Source organism: Danio rerio, chromosome 8 (assembly GCF_049306965.1).
Source record: "Danio rerio strain Tuebingen ecotype United States chromosome 8, GRCz12tu, whole genome shotgun sequence".
Classification (NCBI taxonomy): domain Eukaryota; kingdom Metazoa; phylum Chordata; class Actinopteri; order Cypriniformes; family Danionidae; genus Danio; species Danio rerio.
The window spans coordinates 5,808,441-5,821,582 of record NC_133183.1 but is presented as its reverse complement, the minus strand read 5'-3'; the positions used below and the strand labels follow the sequence as shown (position 1 = coordinate 5,821,582).

The 13,142-nt window shown below is 31.8% G+C and overlaps 2 protein-coding genes across 4 annotated transcripts in view; one reads left to right on the top strand and one right to left on the bottom strand.

Moving 5' to 3' along the window:
* myl2b (myosin, light chain 2b, regulatory, cardiac, slow) overlaps positions 1-7,678 on the bottom strand; it is a 271,503-nt gene extending 263,825 nt beyond the window's left edge. The window contains exon 1 of one of the 3 annotated variants that reach the window (XM_073909827.1): positions 7,567-7,678. In XM_073909827.1, coding sequence (XP_073765928.1) covers positions 7,567-7,656 — 90 coding nt within the window. In that variant the 5' untranslated portion in view covers positions 7,657-7,678. 3 annotated transcript variants of the gene reach the window in all.
* The window catches only part of rad9b (RAD9 checkpoint clamp component B), a 105,502-nt gene that overhangs the window by 90,950 nt on the left and 1,410 nt on the right, over positions 1-13,142 (top strand). The window lies entirely within an intron of this gene.

Sequence of the window (13,142 nt, the reverse complement as noted above, 5' to 3'; positions counted from 1 at the left end):
TTCAGTTCAAAACACAGTTCAGATTTTTTTATTATAATGGGTTAAAAAGTGTTATTTCGGGGGCGTGTACACAGCTTGTTGTTTTAGGTGTGTGTTGCTTTACATTAAAATCTGTATAAATTTCCTGCCCAACATCACAAAGGGGTGTAGTTTTACAGCCAACTGTGTGCTAGTTTAAAGTTCTGAGCTTCTACACCGAGACTAATAACCACCCACACTGAATTAACTTTGAGGCACCGGATGACCCGCTTAGAGCCGCGACACGGCACACCAGACACGCATATTTGCATGTTATTTAAAATAAAACTATTCAGATGGAGCTCTATGGTGCGGCTGAAACATTAAGTGTCCCGAATAGTGGCTGGGCACCACGGACAGCCGCCAACTTGAAGCGATGTTGTGTATACCCTGATTAGAAACCTATAGAATTCTAAAATGCATGGCGCTTCTGGTATGCGACCTGCAGGCAAGTTTGTTATTTTATTTGCAAATGGAGTGACACTCATGTGAGGCAAAGGTGCTCGCACTTTTCAGCTGCACCTAGCTAAGATCACAGGGAGCTTCTGTGAGCGCGAGAAATGCAAAAAACGGCTGAAGTTTAGGAAAGACACAATGAAAAGTACACGTTTGCAAACCTAGCTACAAACAAACTAAGTTACAAACAATAATTCCGATTACAGCGATCATGTGGTGAATGTAGAGCTGTACGATTTTGGCTAAAATGAGAATCGCAATTTTTTTTGCTTGAAATAAAGATCACGATTTTCTCACGATTCTGTATATGTAAAATAAAGGTATGGTAAAAACAAACATATAGCACAACATCGATAATAATATTATGTGTAGGTCTACTGGTTTCTATAAATAATTCTATTCTACTTATAATAACTGTTGAATTATTATGTTTGAGATATATGCTAGCAATCTGTCATATCAGACAATTTTATTCACTGGTAAAATCAGACATTTTCCATTATCAGATTATATTCAACTATATAAAGGCTACAGTAGTTAAACTGACATTGTAAACATTTATTTTCATGCACAACTGTGGGTTCACTATGAAAAAAAAAACATTTCAAATGCTTGCCGTAATCATAATGCGATATGATCATTTAAATCACAGGTGTCAAACTCAGTTCCAAAAGGGCCGCAGCTCTGCACAGTTTAGTTCCAACCCTAATTAAACACACCTGATCAAACTAATTGAGTCCTTCAGGCTTGTTTGAAACCTACAGGTAAGTGTGTTGGAGAAGGGTTGGAACTAAACTGTGCAGGGCTTCGGCCCTCCAGGAATGGAGTTTGACACCACTGATTTAAATGAAGTGCACACTTTTGGTTTCATTTTGACTGCTAAGTGCTTGTTCATACTTCGCGCGGCTCCCAAACGATCACTCTGTGCCACAAACAGAATATTATTTACAACTGTATTACCTGTTACTCACAACATATGCAGGTTCTGTTCACTAAAGCGCCCTCTCTATAACAGCTCACGATCAGCAGCTCATGACACGTGTGATTTTCCCAGCCGCGAAAACATCGTTATATGAAGACAAAAATGACATTTTTAGGTTAAGTATACCTTACAAGTACATTATGTGACTCATTCAACATCATTTGGAGGTGTCAATGTCACTGAGCAACGTGTGTGAAACAATGAAAAGACTCGTGCAGCCGCCTTTTCTTCTCTCCTGAACTTGAAAATATGATTGACAGAATCGTAGAAATTCTGGATTAAGATCGTCTATAGGGGGTCGAATCGAGATCGCGTTTTTTTAACAATTAATTGTGCAGCTCTAGGTGAATGTTGATCTTGTGTTGAGCCCAATGAGCCTTACATCTAAAACTAGAGCAAGGGTGTTCCTTTAGTGACATCGCTTTGACTCTCACGGTAAAAATGGCAGACGTGAAGCAACAGGATATGAGGATATGGTGACGCGCGGCTGTCAATCAATATTGGTGGGCGGGGGGACTGCACTCATACGTCAAGTTGCGGTCGATCTAAAAACTGTTCCAATTGGTCCACCATTTTTATATTGTTAAATTTAAAAAAAAGGACTGTGTGTGTTTATATCACACCAATATGACAGTATATACACTATACCTACACACATGTCTGTCTAAACAGCTTGAAAAGTAGATTTTTCACCATAGGTGCCCTTTAATTTTCTCATATTTCTGAAAAACATTTGAAGTTCTAAAGCAGCTGTTTCCTTGAAAAAGACGTGATAGTGTCATTAAAAACTGAATTGGAAATGATCCTATTTTAATAGTCAGCCGTGAACTGAGGTGGGCTGGTCTAAAGTAGAGATCTGCGCGGGACTAAATTTTGAATCCCGCTCCCGCCCGCACCCGCCAGGTTTTAGCCCGAACCCGACCGCTCCCGCTTACATACAGCATTTGTTGTCCCGCTGCCCGCCCCGCCCCGTTTTCTACCCGCCGCGCCCGATCCCGCTAAAGAGCGGGGGAGAGAACAAAACCGGAAACCACCCAGCTATACAGAGTCCAGACAGCCTATAACAAGCTGTCTGTATAAACACACACATAAGCACCAAGCATACACACACAGACAAAGCTCTCTCTCTCTCTCATTCACGCGCGTGCACTGACACACACACACACACACACACACACACACACACACACACACACACACACACACACACGCACGCACACACACAGGCAAAGCTCTCTCTCTCTCTCATTCGCACACGCACACATACACACACACACACACACACACACACACACACACACACACACACACACAAACACGCACACACACCTCTCATTTGCGCTTGCACACACACACAGCAACAAACAAGCTAAACACAGCATCGCACTATTTCATTTACACACATACATACGCGTGCTTGCTCGGGAGTCAGGAGCGATATTGCTAGACGGCCCGCTCCCGTCTCAAATTAAACCCGTTACCGACCGCTCCCGCGCTTTATTCGGAAATTTATTCCTGCGCCGCAGAAATCTGGAGTAAAATCTGGAGTCTAGTCTGAAGCTTGAAAAAGAAGAGCCACTCCAGCCCTGGCTCTTGGTGTGGTCAATCAGGCCACCTGCGCTTGCGTGTGTTTTAAACCAGGTGTACCTAGTTAAACCACTGGGTGTCAAAACTGACATCCTGCACCTTTAATTCTTCCTTACCAACTGTGTTTTTGTATATTGACACTTGGGATCTTGATAAAGCATTCAACTTTAATCGCGCATTAAATTCTCCTCTAGAGCAATGAAAGAGCGCAGTCTGAACACTAGTGTGCTTGTGTGTGAGAGAATGGAAATGTTTGGTGTATTGCAGGATGTATAATTAGCTGCGAGTGGAGAAGTCAGCCAGTGGATCAGATATGGGATTACACACTGGCGCTGACTGTTGACAGCCTCGTCTTTGAGCCTGTTGATCGGTAATCCCACCAAGACGGGGATTAATCGCGACTATTTACATTCCTGTCACAGAATCTGGAAAACAGTGTGAGATGCGTTTCTGTTGGCTGACATCAGAGCCCGACAGCTGCTCATTTCACTCTGCATTATTTCTCAACAGTTGTGCAGCAGACAGGGATAAAGTCTAAAAGGGATACAGCTTCAGATACTCACGTAAATATAGCATAATTTTTGTGACACTGTTGTGGAGCAATCGATGAGCTGCTATGCTCAGGGACGGACTGGGACAAAAAATCAGCCCTGGCATTTTGGGACAGAGCGACCCACTATATTCAGTCAAAATGCTACCCATCTGTGCACGCCCTTGAATTTGTATACCAACTCCTATTCTATAAAACAGGGGTCACCAACATGGTGCCCGCCAAGATCACATGAGTTGTTCTAAAAATAGCTCACCATAGCTCCACATAAGAGTAAGCTGCATCTAATATTTTTATAGGTATTCTTTTTAAATCACACTTGCATTGGTGTAAATTTTATATATTGGTGTAAAGTTATATATTTAAAAAAAAAACTTTAAAAACATTCATTCATTTTCTTGTCGGCTTACTCCCTTTATTAATCTAGGGTCACCACAGCGGAATGAACCGCCAACTTATCCAGCAAGTTTTTACGCAGCGGATGCCCTTCCAGCTGCAACTCATCTCTGGGAAACATTCACACACACACTCATACACTACAGACAATTAGCCTACCCAATTTAACTGTACCGCATGTCTTTGGACTGTGGGGGAACCGGAGCACCCTGAGGAAACCACGCGAACGCAGGGAGAACATGCAAACTCCACACAGAAACACCAACTGAGCTGAGGTTCGAACCTGCGACCCAGCAACCTTCTTGCTGTGAGGCGAACGTGCTACCCACTGCGCCTACTTTGACAACTACTGTGAGAAATCATTAACATGATCAATGTCTTCACATATATAAATATGATTAATAATAACATATAATTAAAAGTCAATAATTTTTTTTTTTTATTTAATAACTGGTAGCCCTTCACACTAATCGGTACCCAAGAAGTAGCTCTCAGTTTCCAAAAGGTTGGTGACCCCTGCTATAAAAGCACAAAAGCCATATATAGGAAATAATGAGAGTTGACAAAAAAAAATAAATAAATAATTTATTTTATTATTATAATAAAATTATAATCCACACTGGAAGTCCATCTTTTGTGTGCCTGTGTGTTTTGAGGGAGCCTATAATAAATAATGAACCTATCCAAAACTGCCTGCTGATGCACACAATTAATGTTGATTACCAAAATAAAGATGAATAATAAAAGCATTGTGTCAGAGACCCTTAAAAATTTTTAACTCAAAACTGAAACATCAAACATAGCTTAAAGACTGTACATTGGTCAATCAAATGAACTTAAACGATTAAAAACTGCAACAGATATTTGTTTGGGCCCGAACTACAAAACTAAATGTAAAAAAAACAGTATTAGTTTGGCTTAAGTTGCACACTAGTTTTATCATGTATAAATATCAGTATTATTACATATTATTATTGTAACTATAAGCCTACATCATGCTGACCAGGGCCGGATTAACCAATGGGCATTATGGGCACAGGCCCAGGGGCCCGTGCGCACTTGGGGACCCTGCGAAGAAGGGGGAAGGGGGGATGCACAGCAATACACAAATATCTTTACATATGAAAAAATTTTAAAGTTACAAATATAAAAACCACTGCCTTCATGCCTTCTTCATCTCAGGGAGGCTTTTTTCAGTTTATTCACAACAATCTGCATTTGTATAATGTTATTGTTATTAGCGGTATTATTTATTATATGCACATTTATGTTTGTTTTAATAAAAACAAGTTTAGATTTGTCCACCTGTCGGGTTTTGGAGACATTTGGGGCACATGACATGTGTTTTTGGATATAACTCAGTTTTTTTTTAACACACTTCATTATTATTTTTTCATTTATTCATTTGCTTGAAATTAAAACTGAATTGATAAATGAAAGGAAATGAAATATGTGGGTCTTCAGCGGAGTGAGTTTCCACCCTTTCCTTAGTCATGAAAGTAAACACTTACCGTTTTAGATGTTTTAATGAGTATGATGTTTGATTTTATAGAAAAATATGGTTTTCATAAGCTGGGCTTTCACTTTTTTTTTAAAAAATGTTATGTTCAATTCAATATACTTGCCATTTTTAAAAAAATGGTAAAACTCTAGAGCAGATATTTGATATATATATATATATACACACACACACACACACACACTAACATACTTATTTATTAAATATTTATTTATTACTTATTGGATATAAATTCAAATGAAATTATTACTCCGGTCATTATTGCTTGTATAACTAGTACCATAAAAATAATAAATAAATAAATAAATAAATAAATAAATAAATAAATAAATAAATAAATAAATAAATAAATAAATAAATAAATAAATAAATTAATTAATTAATTAATAAATAAATAAATAAATAAATAAATAAATAAATTAATTAATTAATTAATTAATTAATTAATTAATTAATTAATTAATTAATTAATTAATTAATTAATTAATTAATTAATTAATTAATAAATTAATTAATTAATTAATTAATTAAAAATAATAAATAAATAAATAAATAAATAAATAAATAAATAAATAAATAAATAAATAAATAAATAAATAAATAAATAAATTAATTAATTAATTAATTAATTAATTAATTAATTAATTAATTAATTAATTAATTAATTAATTAATTAATTAATTAATTAATTAATTAATAAATAAATAAATAAATAAATAAATAAATAAATTAATTAATTAATTAATTAATTAATAAATTAATTAATTAATTTATTTATTTATTTATTTATTTATTAATTAACTAATTAATTAATTAATTAATTAATTAATATAAAAATAATATTAATAATGATTCAAATTAGAGTGATTTCTAAAGGATCATGTGACTCTGTAGATTGGAGAAATGAAGCTGAAAATTCATCAATAAAATCACTAGAATAAATTCTTAAATTAAATTATATACTAATTTTGAACAGTTATTTTATAGAGCAATAACTTTTCACACACACACACACACACACACACACACACACACACACACACACACACACACACACACACACACGCACACACAGACAGACACACGACATGGGACAACATGAAGGAATTAAGTTAATTTATTAGTTGTTACTAATTTAAGTGGATGGAATGTAAAACAATTAAGTTGTCCGCAAAAAAAAACTCAAGAATTGTGTTGTTTCAGCTTGTTTTATAAATATTCTTCATATTATTGAAGAATACTTATGTTTTTACACCGTAAAAATCGATCAGTTTGTCATGACAGCATATGTTTTTAGTTCATTGTTACTTATTAAAAGTGAATCAGGTTCTAACTTAATTTGATAAGTTACGCAAGCTGTTTAAAGTCAGTTTAATATAATAATAGGTTGAAGGACTCATAAGGTTAATTTGATTCAGCTTAAAAATGTAAGGCAACCAGGATGTTTTTACAGTGTAGGCTAGCTTTTATTTGATTTTTAGTAGATTTTTTATTTGATTTTAGATCTATTATTATTATTATTATTATTATTATTATTATTATTATTAATATTATTATATGTGTGTTTAATAATTTCTTATTATTACATTTATTCTTTACATTCATCCTTGTATGTATCCTTTACTGCTGCACATTGCATATGTCTGTAAAGTGTCTTGAGAAGCTACTTTTAAATGTGCTATATAAATATAAAGGTTATTATTATTATTATGTTATTATTATTATTATTATTATTATTATTAATAAAGCATTGAGAAAATCTAAACTGAGTTTGTTTCCTCTGAATAAATGTCTCCCATTTTTTATTTATGGTAAAACAAAACCATTCGTACCAGTCTTTGACAACAGAAACAGTTTACTTTTCATTTATTTATTTTCTAAAAGGGAAATTTAATAAAACATCAGAGGCGCTGGATGCATCAGCATTGGTTTAGTTTCAAACACAGACAGAAATCAACTCAACCTTTACTTTTAGATAAGTAGATTATGTTAAATGTCTGCTGATCATATGAATCAGAGACTAAATGAATGATTAAATGCATGACAGAGAAAACTCACCATAATCGTAACCCTTGAAAGCAGGAGATGAAGCAGAAGTGATTTGAGCGCGAGTGGAAATGCTGATTTTATATACATATTCAACCCCATTGTGTGTCTATAAATACACTCATGCTTAACCAGGTGTTATGGACATCAGACGTTATTATAAGAATCCTGATTAAAGAGGTTTAATATTGCAGCCAGTCGGCTTAAACACACACAACTCATGACAACTGCTGGAATAAATACAGCTACAACTTTCCTAAAGCGAGAATGTGCGACTGACAGCGGCGTTTCTTTGTAGTTTTGCCCTCCGTGTGGACTAATTTCAGATATGACTGAGGGAATATTTCCTTATATATATTTTTTACTTTGTTCATTTAAATAATTTAAAATATATATATTTATTTGGTCTTATTTTCTACAGCTATAACTTCTTTTTCTGTATCTAAAAGTGTCTGTGTGTTTATTTCTTATTATTTCTCTGCATATCACAGATTGTTTTTACTGTATACCCTTAAAACACAGAAAATAACTTTTATTTAACCTTTTGTTTTGTTTTGGATTGTCTACTGAACAAACTACTGTTATATAATGACTTGCCTATTTACCTTAACTTGCATAAGTAACCTAGTTAAGCTTTTAAATGTCACTTTAAGCTGTATAGAAATGTCTTGAAAAATATCTAGTCAAATATTATTTACTGTCTTCATGGCAAAGATAAAATAAATCAGTTATTAGAAATAAGTTATTAAAACTATTATGATTAGAAATGTGTTGAAAAAAAATCTCTCCGTTAAACAGAAATTGGGGGAAAAATATACAGGAGGGCTAATACACATACAGATGAAGTCAGAATTATTAACCCCGTTTATTTTTTTCCCCAGTTTCTGTTTAACGGAGAGATGTTTCCAATGAAAATGCCATTAGTCTTATATATTTAACTTAACATTTCTTGTTTAACAGCAACCATGTTTATACTTTTTAATGGAATATAAGTAATTGCTTTCACAATTAAACAGATTAATGCTCTTTCTAAACATGCATTTTGAAAATATTAGTTTCATTAAAATCACATAGATCTCATCACATTTTTAAAAACATTTTATTTTGTCTTTGCCATGAAGACAGTGTGTTTTAATTGAATTGTAAGATACTATAAATCTATAAAACTACAAAAATAAAGTAAAAACAAAACATATATATATATATATATATATATATATATATATATATATATATATATATATATATATATATATATATATATATATRTATATATATATATATATATATATATATATATATATACATATATATATATATATATATATATATATATATATATATATACATATATATATATATATATATATATATATATATATATATATATATATATATATATATATATATATATATATATATACATATATAATTAGTGCGCAGCATATATATGTAAACCCCATTTTGAAAATGAATATTTTTATCAATTTCTCAGTGAATATGGGTAATATATATTAGAGCATTTGAACAAAACAGATTTATTAAACAGATATATTTATTAAAATAATATTTTAGTCACAGAACATCTTTAGAAATGGAAGGATTATACATTTATAAAACAAGCAAAACAAATTACAAACTACAGCAATTCAACAAAATTGTATATATTTTTTGTTTCTCTTGATTTTTCCTCTTTTTTTCATCATATTTAATATTTTCCCCTAACATATAGATTTGAGCTACTAAGTTTTAAACTTGCATTTTTGAAGTTATTTTGTTAGATAAGCTTGTTAGATTTGGCTTTAGAACGGACTAAACTAATGCATGTGCACAAATATAATATTGTAAAGCATCCTATAGAAAATATTAATTTAAATGAGAGATTTGTGGGGCGTGTACTTAATTAATTAATAATAATAATAACAATTATATATATATATATATATATATATATATATATATATATATATATATATATATATATGTATATATATATATATATATATATGTATATACATGTGTGTTTATATATATGTATATATATATATATATATATATATATATATATATATATATATATATATATATAAACACACATGTATATACATATACATGTGTATATATATATATGTATATATATATATATATATGTATATGTATGTGTGTGTATATATATATATATATATATATATATGTATATATATATATATATATATATATATATATATATATATATATATATATATATATATATATATATATATTTGGTTCATTCTGCCGTGGCGACCCCGGATTAATAGAGGGACTAAGATATTTTCTACTTGAGAAAGTTTTATTTTATTTTGTCAGGAGTAAATTATATATATATTCCGAGTACTGGGTTGTGGCTGGAAGGGCATCCGTTACATGAAACATATGCCAGAATAGTTGGCGGTTCATTCCGCTGTGGTTGTGACCCCGGATAAATAAAGCACTAAGGTGAAGTAAAATGAATGAATGAGTTTTGATCTGTGAACAGTTCTGAGATGCTCAATATCAGCCACCTGATGGCAGTCTCAACAAGCTGCTGTTTCAAGGCCTTTTCCCTTCACAGACGATCAATATATCAGAGTTCAGCAGCTCTCGCTGATATTCCTGGAATGATTTTGCCAAGCATAGTCAAACACTGATGTGTATCTAGGCCATCGCACACACCCCATCAACCTAAAAAACACACAGATGCACTCATCAGATCTGTATTCACACTTATTTTTGTGGTTAGTTTGCTTTTCATTATTAGCATTGCCTTTTTTCGTATCCAATAATACAGGATCTTAACTTTTTTTTAAGCTCACAGCTTGCATTGCTGCCCACAGAGATTCGTAAAAAATCTCCCACTGTTCAGTTCCCAATAATCCACCGGTTTTCGCATCCTCAAAATATCCGCATATTTAGATCCGAACAAAAGTAATAAGTGTTGGTGCATCAGGCTTGTATATCAGAACTGATTTAAATTTCAAATTTAACAGTGAGCCGTATCAAAACAAGATATATTATTCCTTCCTTATAAGACCGATGCACTCCTTTTTTTCCCCTTCTCTCCCTGAAGCAATAAATAAAAAGCAATAAAACAGAAACTTTTAATAAGCACCCTTTATATTCCCCGTAGGTGGCTTACAAAGTGCAAATACATTTCTCCTTAAAAATAGACCTGCGTTTGTTGGTTTTAATAGCAAAGAGGAGAATGACAGATGTGCTCACTTAGTAATCGCTCGTAGTCCACAAAGCCACCGGAGCGCTTAACCTCTTTCATTTACACACATTATTATACTGATATCTGTAATCCAGCGCATTTCACATACTGAAGTCGCACTGATTTCTTTAAACACTACCAAATAAATAATAAATAAATCCAAAGACTTTCCTGTAATCATCTCAGCAAAGTTTAACTAAAGGGTTCCTGGGTTAAAATGCTTTTAAAAAGGCATTAGGGATCCTTAAAAGGGAATTGCAGCTATAGTCATTATAGGCACAATGTGATAATGAAACTTCCTCGCAGGGAAAAGGTCACAGTGAGCTGTAATCAGTTATTTTAAGAGTAATATTGGGCATGTTTAAGTTAAGCTACACCAATATCATAATGACCAAACCTCACTTTTAAAGGTGTAATTTGGATAGCGTGTGTAATACATTTACAGCTAGTGGTTTCAGAATATTGGGTCATATTTATAATAATCAAACCTCATTGCAGAGGTGTAAAGAGTACCTGAAAACAATACTTGAGCAAAAGTACCTTACTGTGAAAGACTCCATTACAAGTTACAAGTCACCAATTTCAATAAGACTTGAGTAAAAGTATTAAAGTATCTGATTTTAAAAGTTCTTAAGTATTTAAGTATTTTACCCATATTGAATGTAGGCTGAAAGAACACCAAGAAAGGTTTTATTCCCAATATAGAAATTAAATGTAACACCTGTGGACAATATGTGCGATACATTTACAGCCACTGATGTCTGAATATCTGGACATATATATATATATATATATATATATATATATATATATATATATATATATATATATATATATATATATATATATATATATATATATATATATATATTTGTTTATTTATTTATTTATTTATTGATTTGCTTATTAAACTTTTACGGATATAACAAAGTATTTTTACAGAGACATTTGCACAAATATTATTCCCACCCCTACCCTCTACACAAATTAAAATTACATTTATCGAACAGAGAAAAAAAAGAGAAAAAAATTATGAATGATAATAAAAAAAAAATATATATATAAATATATAAATAAATAAATAAAAACAATTAAGTAAATAAAATGAATAAATTATATAATAAAATAAATAAATAAATAAATAAATAAATAAATAAATAAAGTAAAAATAAAGTAAAAATAAATAAAATAAAATAGAAAAATAAAACGTCCATACTTAGATAACCCAATATTATAAAAAAAAGAGTCCTCAGGTATTTATAAAGTACCTAATTATATTTGCATTGCAACTGAATGGCCTTAAGATTTAGATTGACAGTTTGTAGAGATACTGTCATGCTCTGAAAAGAAAATTCTAAATGGGTCCCATGTTTCAGAAAAAGCCCTAGTATTGCCATTTATTGAAAACCTGATTTTTTTTCCAAATGGATGAAGCTCATTGCATCCCTCTAAGACCTGTAAGTCTGCAGGTCCTTGCTTACAGCGATCGCATATAGGGTCCACGTCTTGAGTTATTTTTGCCAATCTCACTTTTGTCCTGTATATTCAATTTGGACATATTTAAAAGTTAAACCAATATACTAATGACCAAATCTCATTTTTAAAGATGTCATTTGGACAGTACAATTACAGCTAGTGATGCTAGAATATTGGGTCATATTTTAAAGTTACACCAATATTATAATGATTAAACCTCCTTTCTTAAGCATGTAATTTGTGCAGTATTTACATATACAGTTACTAATGTCAGAATATTGGGTCATAATTAAAAGTTACACCAATATTATATTGACCAAACCCCATTGTTCAAGATGTAATTTGTACAATTTGTGTGATATGTTTACAGCTGATGTCAGAATATTACACTGTAAAAAATATGGGGTTATTTTTTCTACCCAAATCTTGGGTTAAGGCATTTGGTTAATTTAATTTTTGGGGGTTATTTTCAGAGTCTTGGGTAGTTTCAACCCAGCTCTTTGGGTCAAATCAACTCACAGCAGGGGCTGTGAGTTGATTTGCACATATTGTGCACTAATTTGTTTAAATGCAATGAAAATAGTGTAACATAAACAAGATTCCTTGCGTTTTCAGATGATTAAAATGAGATTCAGCCCTTAGTCAGACCATTCTGATTTGAATAATTTCTTACTACCTTTTGTACACCTGTAATCAAAGCTGCACATCCCTCATCATGCTTCAGTGATGCCGAGTCAAAACAACACAATTGCTGGGTCTTTCGTAGGCATTTTTGGATTAAATTAACCTAATATTTAAGAAAAAACAACTAATTATTGGGTAAAAAAAAACCTAATTTATAGGGTTAAAAATAATAACCAAAATACTTGAGTTAATTTAA